Source organism: Cyprinodon variegatus, unplaced genomic scaffold, assembly GCF_000732505.1.
Source record: "Cyprinodon variegatus isolate N-32 unplaced genomic scaffold, C_variegatus-1.0 Scaffold341, whole genome shotgun sequence".
Classification (NCBI taxonomy): Eukaryota; Metazoa; Chordata; class Actinopteri; order Cyprinodontiformes; family Cyprinodontidae; genus Cyprinodon; species Cyprinodon variegatus.
The window spans coordinates 605,635-619,905 of NW_015150794.1; the positions used below are offsets into that span (position 1 = coordinate 605,635).

The 14,271-nt window shown below is 37.4% G+C and overlaps 1 protein-coding gene across 1 annotated transcript in view; it reads right to left on the reverse strand.

Moving 5' to 3' along the window:
- hdac8 (histone deacetylase 8) overlaps positions 1-14,271 on the reverse strand; it is a 55,651-nt gene that overhangs the window by 13,822 nt on the left and 27,558 nt on the right. The window contains exon 10 of the mRNA XM_015385473.1: positions 767-872. Coding sequence (XP_015240959.1) covers positions 767-872 — 106 coding nt within the window. The remainder of the gene's footprint in view (positions 1-766; positions 873-14,271) is intronic.

A 14,271-nucleotide genomic window follows, 5' to 3' on the forward strand; every position in this document is an offset into this window, starting at 1 on the left:
CCAGATGGATATGCGGAGCAAATCCATCTGGTGGAGTCAGGTTAGAAGGCTCCCACCATGCTTTTCAATTTTTTTTTGACTCAGAAGCCAGCAAGAGCTTCTCGAAAAAAGGTTTTCTTGGTTTATGGAAATTTATAAGTTTTTTCTCTGCCAAGGTAGAAAAAAAGTGAAATTAAATAAAAAAAATAGACTAAGTTTTGCATTTTTTCTCCTGAACACTTTTTATAGAAATCTTCCTGCCGCTCTTTCCACCGTAGCTTCACCCTTCTGCATCACCTCTCCTGAGACCTGCGGGCTGTCAAGATCAAAACCAAAAGGCTGACTCTACACTTAACCACAAGCTACCACACACACACACACACACACGCGCGAGATGCTTGAGGAGGAGGATTTTAGATCAAACTTAAAACCATATGCAGACGAATTTAGAAAAAAAAAAAAAAAACATTTGTTGTGATCCAGAAGGTGAAAGAGAGGACGCAGGCCAGAGAACCAGATCATACTTACCATGCAGAACACAAAGACGCACAAAGGGACGATAAGAGCCACAGGGACAAAAGACTAAAGAAGCTATACTTTCATCCAGCAGAGAGGCAGACAGCAACAAGAAAAGACACATGAAACCAAACACTGAAAGAGCCACGCAGAGAAAAAAGGGCTGTAGGTGAGTGAGGGTTCACTTCCACAAAAACAGACACGCACCTGTTTTACGCTGCGCACACAGAGATGCACCTGGGCGTCCAGTAAACAGAAATATCACACATACCTTTGATGGTACTGACGACCCGCTCCAGGTGTTTGCTGTCGTTGCGGTCTGGTCTACAACTCGGACTGATCTCCAGCGAGTAGTCCGGTCCGTATTCTGTAAAAAACTGTGGACAGGCATGGATTCAAAGCTTTGGTTTGACTTGTTTTTCAACACCATCTGTCCCTTTGTGTTAGCTCAGCTAATCAGCAGCAAAGAACTAAAGCACACATTTCCTTTTCTTTTTTTTCTAAAAACTGAAATGTTCCTGTTTTGTTTTTGTTTTTTTTTTCACAGAAATGTTAAGGTTCTGTTTGAACAGAGTAAGTGAACCTGACTTGCCATCAGTATCTATAGAAATTGGGAGGAAACATGAAAGTACATGAAAATACAAATGTAAAAAAAAAAATAATAATAATTTCAATCAAAGTCAGCAATGTATCATTAATAAAAGCAAGAGGATTGCATCTTTTCTTTAAATTATTCTGTCTGATTCTTAAATATGTCCCTGTTTCTGGGCATATAATACTATAATACTAATAATAGCTGTCAGCAAACCAAATTAAAGCATTACATAATCAAACATAATCAGCACTTTTCCAAATAATAATCTATTTTTTTATAGTTGCATTTAAATGATTAAATATACAAAACAAAAGTTTTGTCATCATTATGCCTTAAAATATTTTTTCAATATTTATGTGGATGTGGTTATTATGTTTACACTGAGCACACTGGGCCTGGTTCTGTCGGAGGTTTCTTCCTGTTAAAAGGGAGTTTTTCCTCTCCACTGTCGCTACAAGCATGCTTAGTGTGAGGGATTACCTTTGAGTCAATGAGTCAACTGGTTTTCCTTAGGTAGAAAACTTTGAATTAATTTGGTTGTATTATCTGGTGAACTGTAAAGTGCCTTGAGATGACGTGTTGTGAATTGGCGCCATATAAATAAACTGAATTGAATGAACTTTTATTGTAAAAGAACAATAAAGAAGATTAGATGTTTTAGAACTTAATGTATGAATGATCACATCCTTCAAAGGCTTTAATTAATGGGAATAATACTGAACAATATAGTTGCTATTTTATAATTCTAAATTACTTCACATTCTCCAATCATTTTACTTTTTACCCTTTTTTTGGGCTAGTGGGGTTACAAAACATAACATTATGGCTCCTAAACAATCCCTGTTTTGATACAAATGTTTTTAATTGGTCTCTCTCATTCATTTTTAAACGTTTATCTATCAAAAGTTAGTTTGAGGAGACCCCAATAATGTAGACAAAAAGACACACAGGATTGATGAGAAGAGCCTTGTGGAACAACTGCTGAAAATCTGGAGCTATGCAAAGTGAAGAACCAGATAAACAGCAAACGTCGCTCAAGTTGACTTAAAATATTTAATTATATATTGTTCGTTACTTGTTTAAAAAATAAATACCATCAAAGTCTTTAAAGGAATAGTACACCCAAAACATGATTAGCCTTCATTTTCTACTCACCCCCATGCTGAACAACACTCTGGAGTACTTTTTTGATATCTCAAATGCATCTGGAGATCTGGGAGGCTTCTTGCTGTCTGCTGACATTCAAATAATGGAGGTCTATGGTGCCCGNAATATACAAAACAAAAGTTTTGTCATCATTATGCCTTAAAATATTTTTTCAATATTTATGTGGATGTGGTTATTATGTTTACACTGAGCACACTGAGCCTGTTTCTGCTGAGCCTTGTGGAACAACTGCTGAAAATCTGGAGCTTAAAGAGCAAAACGGTAAATATGCAAAGTGAAGAACCAAATAAACAGCAAACATCGGTCTAGTTGATTTAAAATATTTAATTATATATTGTTCGTTAGTTGTTTAAAAAATAAAAAATATCAAAAAGTCTTTAATTTCACAGTTTTCACTTTATTTTAAAATCTTTAACAGCTATTCCTTATGGGGGAATCTTCAAACAAAGCTTAAGGCTGTGCAGCTTTTTCTTTTTAGAAACAAATTGGCAGGAATTTGGTGATACGATATATACATCTGTTATGTTATCACTTATGTGGATATGTCATGATACTTAAACAAAGACTACATATTGCAATTTTTATGATAATATAGCTCTGGAAAACCTCACGAGAGCTCGTTGTTGCTCTGCTGCCGCTGAATAACTGGCTCTTAGGCGCTGCGCTGCCACCTAGCGGCTGGAGGTTTAAGAGTTACAAAAAAGTTAGACAAAAAAATTGCTGTTCTTTTCTATACGTATATTATACATCTAAGATGCATTTGGATGTATTTCAATCCATACCAGTACCATCTTATCATGATATCATAGATATCATGATATTGGTATTTTGAATATATAAAAATATTGCCCAATAAAATATTGTTGTATTTGACAGGATCAATTCTTTCTTACAGCCCTATTACCAAAGCTATTTTTTGCTGGAAATATTCTCCCAGGTCCCACTCACTCTTGGGCCGCTCCACGGATCGGTCCGGGAAGCAGTTAAAGCTTTCACACAGGTATTTCTTTAGTCCAAATCAAAAAACATTATGCATTTTAGACTGATTGTTAGAAGGGCAGTACTGCTCCAGTATAGCACTGATCAAGAAATCATAAGCACGGAGAAAAAAAAAAAAAACATCCAATGGGTTTTCTGCTGCTACTTTGGTGCAGCTCTTCACTCCTCCCACACCACATTTTCAAAATATTCAATCTTTAGAATAAAGCCTTAAATGTTTTTTTATCTTACATCATTTCCTCTCATTCTGCGCTGGGTACAATGACAGTCATTCACACTACAAGCCAATAGGGTCCAAGTCAGACAGTTGTAACAATGCAAGGGTACTGTTCTATTGGGCTACTAGGGCTCACACTGCAGTGATCCGTTCCAGAAACCGATGGCTGAAAAATACCCAACATAAGTCTCTCATATTGGTTGATAACTGATAATTAATTAGTGTTTATCTATTTAAAATAAGGACCCGGGGGAAAAAAAGCTCTGAATTTAAACTGTAACACTGATTCTATTTAAACCTGACCTTTAACCTTTACAAATGTGTCAGCCCTTCTACCAACCGTTCTTAGTTTGGACGTCAGAGTTTGAGAGACTAAATCCATTTCTCTGTCTCTATCCCGCAGTATACTGTGTGGTGGAAATAATTCAAAAAATCTGACTTTCTATTCTTATTGATTACTCTATCATGGTCGTTGCTAGTAGGGCTGCAACTAATGATTATTTTGCAAAGCGATTAATCTTTCCATCATTTTTTTTTATATATCGATTAATAATCGGATAGCAAAGGGTTCCTTAAAGAAGATTTTTTACAAAATAAAACCAGGTGGAACTAAAACTTTTCCCCTGGAGGAGTTCTGGATAGAGCATTTTGACAGACAAAAACGTTCCATTTATCTTAATTGCAAAATGTTTTTATATTTTTTTTTTTTTACAATTTTGGTATAATTACTGCTTTAGGAGGATCACTCTGTCAGCTAATGGCCTACTTTAGAGTCTCTAGACTGTTAACGATTAATCAATTACTAAATTAGTTGATGATTATTTCAATAATCGACTAATCACGATTAATCCGATTGGTTTTTATCAGCCATGATTGTTTTTTGTCAATTTTTGCATGACAGGATAGCTAAACAATAACGGTAAAAACTTCTATTGGACTTCTTGTTTAAGTAGAGAAAAGTTGCTTTGATTGCATGAGATAAAGGGAAAATGTTTTTTTCATATGATCCAAATGTAGGTAACAAGTTTAGCCATCAAAAAATAAAATAAAATAAAATAACATGTTGTGACCTCAATATTAAAGGTAATGGATGTTTGGAGAAAGGTTTGGGGAGAACCTGACAATTAATTTGGGGGACTCTGACTCCTAAGACTGTTACTTACATTTCAGAACTCATTGGCTTGACAGGGAATTTCACTTGCACGGGCAAACATTTAAAACAGTCTTGTCTGCAATGCAATGTGTGCAGAAAGAAAATACAACCCAGAACAACAACGTAGGAACCACAAGTCAATCAAACTTCTACTATGACAGTCAGAGCTTTGCAACTAAAAAACAAAAAAATGCCAAAGTCTACTGGCATTTCATGTAGAGCTAAACCGCAGCCAAGAGAAAAAACTGAAACAGGTGGAAATCTAGAGACTTTGTTTAATCATAAGGTGACCCGAGCCCCCTCAGACGAGAGGAGAAAAAAAAGCAGCAAAGAAGGTATTTTCAGTGATTCGCTGGGCCATGAGTCAGTGGCGTGAGAGCAAAGCAAACCGTGAGGCCATGATTGACCACAAGTGCGTCAATCTGTGTGCAGAGTCTGTTGTGAAAGCCTTGAACTAAAAAAACTCACCCGAACCCACCGAAAGAGCCAAGATGAGAGAAATCTAACAAGGGCAGAGCTGGACTCAACCCTACTCAATAGTACCAGAGAGAAGAAAAAGGTGAAAAATAATCAGTTCCTTAATAGAACATATCCAAACAAAAGACGACCACCCTGAAAAGTGAAGCAAAAAACGGCCAACTCTGGGCATATGGAACTGTTTTTTCTAGGTAATGCTTCATTTTTAGTGCATTCAAAAGATCTCATTAGAAAATAGCCTTGAATGTTTGTTGGCAACAAACATTGATTTACACAAATGAAGTCAGCCAACATGCAGCACGAGGAAATTTCTGCTTATTTGGACACACAGATCACACTGTCTTTGTTTAAAAGAAGGTCGGAGAGAATGCCAGCTGGTAAGTGTTTAACTGTATGAGAAATAACTGATTTCAAGGCATCATCTTGTGATGTTAATTGTGATTCCTCTAGAAAAAAACATCAACTGTGCTAGTTTCCATTTAACTCCCATCCTCATATATACTGTATATGAACATCATTCAAACTTTGGTTCGTTAAGGATGCATATCGGGGTAAAGAGTATCATACCATATACTCATTAAAATCCAGAAACCAGACATGTTATAGGTGGACCCCATCCCAGTCGTGGATGAGTGTTTAGACACTTTTATGTTCAGAATTGTAAATAGTTGTTCTTCTAAGAATCACTCGGATTCAGGGAGCAATTTATTCAACAAATATCCGTTTGTGCACTAAAGATCGCCGAATCGACGACGCGGACAAAATGTTTCTGGAATGTTGAGTCTACTAAAGCAAGAATAAATCACGTCCTCATTCATAAAGTAGACGAGTAAAATACCCAGCGACACTTCTTGCTCATTGCCGTTTAGAGAATCCCTGCTCGTAGGCACCCATCTCTGACTCAAGCTACACAAACTTAATGCAAAGCAGCTTCAGAAATGTTACCTAAAATTTAACTTGTTATCATTGGTTTATTCCTCCAAAAAATAAGCTGAGTTAGTAACTCAGTTACTGCACAATTAAAGTTAGTAGTTACCAGGCGAAGAAACAATGTAAGTTATTTTTATTACCTAAAATGTTGATGGTTTCGCTGTTATTTAAACTCAAGAGTGCAGGTTCAGCTATGAAAAGATGTTTAATATTAACCAATGAATATAGAATTTAAAAAATTAAAATAATTATAATTTGTACATTAATCTGCACTGTTGTTTGTGCGATTAGACAGGTTGGTCAAGAAACTTACTTGTATTTAAGTATTTTAGGCACTTTTACCACCACCTTAAGGACTGGAGTGAGAAAGTCCGCGGCTATGTCCGAACGTCCGCTCTAACACCTAAATCCCTCAAACGATATATATAGAGCAGGGACTATACAGTGGACTATATATTGAACTCAGTTAACTGACCGTTTGGACAGACGATCACTACTTTTCACTCCCCATCGGTCACGTAACTCCGCCTCCCTACACTGTTATTTGTTAAGGTTATTTGTTAAGGTTATTTAGTTTCTAAACTATTTGTGCATTGTAAGTGTTAATTTGAAGTTATAGAGCAAGTTAAATTGTAAATTTTGTGTTTGTAGAATAAAAAAAAGAAAAAAACAAGTAGAATTTTTTTTTACACCTGTCTAAATTCAAAGTACAAGTACAAAAATTCTGTTCAACAAGTTGCACATCAAAAACCTCTTGCATTAAAAGTTTTGCTCCAAATGGTCCAGAACTATTGATGCAAAACCATTTGAGCATTGCAACTTTTGTGTTTTCTAATTGTAGTTTTTTTTTATCTGTCACAATTCCAAAAAAGTTACAACTGTTCAAATTCTTGAGTACAAGTACACAAATTATGTTCTGTGAGTTGCACACTTCAAAAATGTCTTCCATTCAGTTTTGCTACAGTGGTTCTAAAACAAATGGTACAAAACAAATTTAAACACGTGTATTGAAATCTTCAAAAAATATACATATATATATGTTTTATATATAAAACATATATATATTTTGTTTCCTTAACACAAATACAAACCAATAAATACAACTGCACAGATCTGCTGCTGGGTTAGCCTGCTCGATCACTCTGTACCAACCGGAAATACATATATGGCCTATTACCACCACTTTTCAAGGTGCATTGTGGGAAATTCTGAGTCCACCATTTTTATAAAATGGCTTAACAACGTATACAGTGCCCTGTGTCTGAATGTCCCCTCAAACCCCTAAATCCCTCAATCAATATAGAGAGCGGGGACTATATAGTGGACTTTATAGTGAACTCAGTTAACTGACCGTTCGGACAACTGATCGCTAATTTTCGCTCCCCGTTGGTCACGTAACCCCACCTCCCCCGCATGTTGATTGTGCCATCTTTGTTATTTGTCGCCGCTGTTGGGTAGCGACACTGTAAAAACAAATCCCGTGATGCTTTGAGAGAAGAGATCTCCTCGAAAAGCATTCCGCGATATATCTGTTCGTCTAGTGACCATGGATGATCACTACTTTTCAAGGTGCATTGTGGGAAATTTTGGGTCCATCACTTTTTCATTCACTAGAAATTTGGTCACTTATCTAAAATGCTATAACCATGTATAAAGGGGCCTATATAGTGGTTAGGGTGGATGATTGGACACAGCCAATGTCTTTCCTGTAATAATGTATTGTTATAAACATTGAAAATACAATTAATTGTCTAGCCCTTGTCACGACCATGTAAAATGTGTTAAACTATGAAAAAAATCAATGTCGGTATCAGGTGGTTGAAAGTGGGCTTTCCAAATGGATATTGATACCAAACGAACATCCAAGCTTGTTTTGGTTTAAATGGAGCTTCAGGAATTACCCTGTCCTCAACTCTAATAATTTATTAACTCTGCCACACCAGCCCCTAAAAAATCTGCAAAGATTTCGCCCAGATGAAATGTCCTAGATGAAAGGAATAGAAAACGGATGTGGTCAATGAGCAACTACCTAATGAGGTTTGTATTTGACTTTGACTGTGTTTGGAATAAAGATGATATTTGTATCATTCCGACCAACAAAACCTGGCACCATGTCCAATGTGAGGGGATGGTATTGTTTATAGGCCCCATGTATTTCCAAAGATAAAGCCCTGTTTCCAAGTTCATTAGTCTGTTGCCAGCTGTTCTTCCGAAAACTCGTGTCTCACCACCAGATTTCAATGTGAGTTTAGTTACTTAACACACACAAAGATCCAACCAAATTATTCCCATGAACTCAGTGCTCTATCTCTTGCTGTCCAGCTACACAAAAACACACACAGCCTCCTGCTGGCAGCCTGTTTGCCTTGGATGACCAGGGAAGAGACAGAAAGAAGGCAAAGGAGTGCCAAGCCAACACCCCCTGAATATATGGCTAGATTATACTGAACAGCATAGAAGTGGAAATGTGAGTAAACATGTGATACTTCAAAAAACAACACCAAAAAACGATATAAGAGACAGATAAACTCCACTGGTTGTTCCAGTGACGCAGCACATCTACGTAACTGGACAAGGTCAGGAGACAGAAAGTACCCAGTGACTGGCTCCTGTGTGCTGAGCAGAGACACTCTGGAAGATAAATAGGGAGAGGCTGCTGTTTTTTTTGTTCCCAAACATAGACCTTCTTCATTACTCATTTCTTGCACAAAATAGTTGGGAGAAACATTAAGCATAGAAAAGAAAACACAACATGTCCTTTTGATATACTGTTAGTCTAGCGTTCCTCATTTGCAGCTCTAGTGTGTTTCGTTTGTAGGGTAAAATTATACAGCAGCAAGTATGAATGTCCAGATTCGATTCTGATATCAGAAATTCGATGTCAGGCCAAAAGCCAAAGAGGATTACATCGACCCTGCATCTCAAAACTCTGATAGAATCATCCTGCTTCATCATTTAGTCTGCTCCAGGATTTCCTTCCAGCACAGTCGTGTATGTTGTCTCTAAGTAATAATAAATGGGCCAGTTGTCAGTTTTCTTTCAAAGATGAAGGAATATTGAAATTGCAATTTTGTTTATTTCCTTTTTAAACAAAGATTTCAATGTACACAGCTGAAGCAGCAGGTAAATTCTGACCGAACAAAAATTCAATGTGTAAAAAATATAAATTCAGTATAATAAAATTATTTTTAAAACTATTTTTCTTCCATACATATCTAAATACAGATGATTTAGAAAATGTCGAGTAGTGAAAAGATGCAGACAACTACAAATTGGTAAGAGAAATCCAAAGAGGCAGATTTTCTTTTTCTTTGCTTAATATTGTCCCCTGAGAAAATCCATTACAGCTGCATGATGTTGTTTAGCTTTGCTTTGTGTGAAATCCAACAGTGCCAATTAAAGGTGTGAATGTTCTCACTTTAATCGTTCCTTTAATTGAAACTTGGGAACTAAGAATTCGACTCTCTTTATAAAAAAAAAAAAAAAAAAAAAAAAAAAAACAGAACAAAACTTTATATTAAACCACTTTGCCTTGGATAAAGCATCAATTTTAATAAAAACTTGTAATAAAATGTACAGAATGTGCATTAACATTACTCTCAACTATACAAGTAATGTACTAAAATTTAATCATTCAAAGCTGTTTATCCTTTTATGTGATAATATATTGTGTTTTAATACAATGACGTGTTTTTGTTCTCATATCTCTTATATAACTCATAACTTGTGATCCTCTGTTTAATAGAGGTTTAAGAATAAACTTGCTTTTCCTTAAAGAGGCAGGTCAGTGCCTGGAAATTAGCTAATGAATACATGTCAAATATCCCACCATAATTATGCAAGGAAAATATTGAATGGTTGCAAAAAGCTATTTGTTGCAGTACTGTAAAAATGTAATTAGAACTGAAACAATTAATCGGATTAATCGATTTTTGAAAAAATCGCCAAGAGCAGTAACTATATCACAACTATGAAAAAAATATATATAAGCATTTTACTTTTAGGATTAAAAAAAATGTTTTCGTCTGTCAGTCTGCTCTATCCAGGAGTCCTAAAATGGAAAAGTTTTCATTTCACCTGGTTTAATTTCGTAAAAAGTCTCCTTTAAGGAACTTTTGGCTATCCGATTATTAATCGATTCACCGAGAAAATAATCAAGAGATTATTGATTGGTAAAATAATCGTTAGTTGCAGCCCTACAGCCTTGCAGCTTCCTATGGTGCGAAGACCATCTGGAAACTGGCTAAACCATTTTACAAATATATTTAAAGTGAGGAGCAGATGTGGTGCTGAAAACAGAGAGCATGATGAGGAAAAAACAATATATTTCAAAAGGGGCAGTGAGATCCCAGTTTGGACATAAGAGTCTCCTGGAGGTCATAACTCCAACCATCCAGGACTCTGTCCTTACTCCTTTTCATCGTAGGGTCTCTCTGGGCTTGCCACAGTTTGGAAAGGAACAAATCTGGAGATGTAGTGGGCTCCACTGCCAATGGAGCCAAATATTAACATGATCACCAAAAACTGTTTCTTTGTGTGTCCATCAACAGTTAAATACAGATCTGCTTTCATAGCATAACACTCAAGTGCCCTTCACACAATGTCCCATGGACTGTTACAGAGTGAAGATTAGGGAAAGTCCATAAACACTGTACGATTTTTTGCCCTTTTCAGGCCGACTTTCCAGTTGTGAGAGACTTTTTTTGATCGGGCCGACTTTCGGTCTGATCGTGCATTGTGCGATCAGGGGGTAACGAGGGGCGATGAGTCTCTCATGACCACCTCCCGATCAGGAATCGTAAGGTCAGGGGGACAATTAAACTTGTTTGAAATTCAGTCGGCAGTCGTAAGGTGGTTTGGGCAAATCGCTAAGAGCGCATCTGCAAACAAGGATTCATCTTCTTCCTCTCAGATGAAAACAGAAGCATGGCGGGGGTGCGAGTTAAAATTGAGTTCTTTCTATAGAATTGACAGACGGTAGTAGCCACGTTTGCTCAGCCACGTCTTTGTCCAAATACGACGTCGCCTTTTCTTTTTACGGCTTTCAGCACACAAAATTGCACAACTTGCTAACGCAGCGCGTTTCCCTCTAGTGTGCTTTATATTTCTCTTCTACTCGTTTGCCTTCCAAATAGACGAGTCCGATGTGGTTTTAAGACTGGCCAGCATTAGAGACTCGTAGACTCACTCACTGGTATATGATCATTTATAAGGGTATTCTGCGTCTGCTCCCCTCATACCTCTGTGAGTACATTCAACCAAGAGCGGTTGGACTGTATTCTCTGCGTTCTCAAGAGTCCTTGCTTCTCTCTGTACCTACTGTCCGCACTGAAGCTGGAAAGACAGCTTTTCAGCTTTTTACAGCATAGAACAATCTTCAGAAAAACTGGAAGTTGAAGGATTTGATTCCAATCGGACATTTTAAACGATTGCTCAAAGGTTTGGAAATGAGATCTATGGTTTGTAACTGTTTTATGAATTTCTAATTATAGATAGATGTAATTGTAAACTGTAATGTAATTTGTAATGTAATCTTTTGCCGTTGTCTTGGCCAGGACTCCCTTGAAAAATAGATTGCTAATTTCAATGAGACTTTTCCTGGTTAAATAAAGGAATAAATAAAAAAAGACATACAGTGTGAGCAGATAAATCACATCAGAGTGTTGGGTTGCACAGTAGAATGTACGACGAAACCCTGCGGTTTCATCGTACAGTGTGAGCTGTAGCTGCGCACTACGATTGAAAAAAAATGGCCGGCTAAGGCAGATGTGCTGATATCCAGTCCTCTCAGAGGCAGCTTTAAGTTTTGCATAAGGAGAGTGTTTAGCTTTTTATCATAACTGGTTTTAAAGCCTTCGAAGAAATACATTTTTTCCCCCCTTCTACTGTATTTCTAAAAGGATAAAAAATGAAAAATAATTAAACTTTTAAATAGTGTAAGACATAATGTACATAAAATGGGGGATGTAAAATCTCTGAGACGGTGTTGAGAACCTACAGACTATCAACACTCTGCTTTATTTAGGATTGTTTTTTTTGTGTTCAGCACAGGAAATAACACACCATACGACTGCATACATATGTTGCTTTCCGACAATAATAAAATGAAGGTAACTTTTTTTCAATTTGATGCAAGCTTGGATGATAGAGGAAAAAAAACACTATTAAAACGTCAAATTGATGAGGCGTAAAAAAGGACAATTTGAAAGAGTCTCTCTGCTTTCTTTGGTCTACTCAGCTTTGAAGGACGCTTTCATCCATCTTTATTTACTTCCTAAAAACATCCAACACTTGAAAAGTGCAAGCCATAAAACCCCCCCGACAAAAATCGATCACCCGTGTCCATTCTTGTCAGGTACAGGCACATTGATTCAAGCGTGAGAGGAGTGTGTGTTTTTTGGAGCACTAAGCCCATCTGTGGACAGCAGTGCTGCGTCTGCGGCTGTTTGTTTTTACAGCGATCAGCAGGATCCCCTGCTATGAAGGATGCCGAGCCGCGCAGCAGAGAGGAAAAATGTCTCGGAAAACAAATGGCCCGCATCTGCTATCGGGCTTCTATCTAATAAATGTTGTTTCGAGGAGGGGGAAAACAGTGCGATGCCTAAAACCTGGTCACAAAACGCACGTACACTTCACTGCCTCCCACATCTGGACTCACCCTCCCTGCCTTTTCATCGCTCCATCCTCTTTACCCTCATCTGACAGTTCTCCTTTAAAGGAGATGTTTTCAAAGTATTACAGGTTTTTTTGTGCTTGTGGAAAACAGAACAGTGAACGCATTCTTGTTCTACAAAACTATCCTATACATTTTTCAGATGTACTTTAAGTTAAAAGTGAATTACGTTTTTCTCAGTACTGTTAGCAAGATGAGGGAAATGCAACGACAGGCCTATGGTAAGCTTTGGTCAGAACTAACTGGATTTTTATGAACTAAAAGAAAACTCCCACTTTTTAAGTATTTTCATTATAAAGCCAGGAGGTTTAGAAAAGCATCTCGTCTGACAGGAAAATAAAATGTCCTCTCGTCTTTTTGGAGCGAGCCCGACCTTGAACTCGAAAAACAAACACACAGAGAAAAACAACAATAATAAAGCTCTCGCAACCCTGAAGCTTATTTTCAAATGATTTCTGATACAGCCTCAGTTTTACTTGGCGTTCTCTAGACGGATCGCCCTCGGGTTTCTCTTGCACGCACGCGCGCACACTAACGCCTGCTGATGTTTCCTGTGATTGAGTCCGTGACTCCCGGAGCCCGCGTGTCCCTGACGACAGCAAGAGGCGGGGCAGGAAGTGGTCGCAGACAGGAAAAGAGGAAGTAGGAAGTGAAGAGTCGCAACGCCTCCCTGCTGCCAGTCTGGAACCAGAGACGTCCTCCCTTCCTGTGTTGCTCGGGATGGACACGCATTCGTATTTACTTCTGCCGCCCTCGCCAGAAGCAAGGGGAATTTCAGGCAAGCTGCAGGGCAAGTCCAGATAATGCTGGACGTGTTTTGGTTGTCCAGACAGAGTGACAGGGTAGCTCAGAGCCAGAGGAATGCCTTTACCTCTGCAAATATTTTCCAAGGAGAAAAAAAAAATGAAACGTTCTTATTAGAAGGGTTGTTTGCTTCCCTCTGGTTGGAAAACCAACAGTAACAAACTGAAAAATATAGAAAACTTTAAAAAGTGACTGCATTTTAAGCATTATAGTCAGGGAAAAAACTTAAATTGAATGAAGATTAAACATTTTTCTTTTAAAAGGTGATTGATCCTTCTTAATTCAAAACAGCTATAATGAACCTCGGATTCAGTTTTGAAAACAGTATTAGATTTGATTGGTAATTCACAATGTGCTCAGAGCTAGCTTTTATTAAAAGTAAAAGTTTCCCTTTTTTTGGCACCCTTGCTGTCATTATGCACATCCTCCTTAGGCTCAACTGTCTCAACATTATAACAGTAGTGAACAGATGCTGAAAAGTGTAGATTCATTGGATCAACAGGCAGGGTTTGGGAATGGCTTTGCCTCAGGGTTCCTACAGCGAAAGGCAAGTTAAATTCAAGACTTTTTAAGACTTTTTAATGCCACTTGAAATTAAAATTTAAGACCAAATTCACAAGAAACACAAGAAAAACCTGCTTGCGACAACTTAACCCAAAGGTTTATTTTAACATAAACCGCTGCACTAATGTTTCATATTTTGAAAAGCTTCTCATACAGGAAGAAAGCTAAAAACAAACAAATGACATTTGAACAATTAT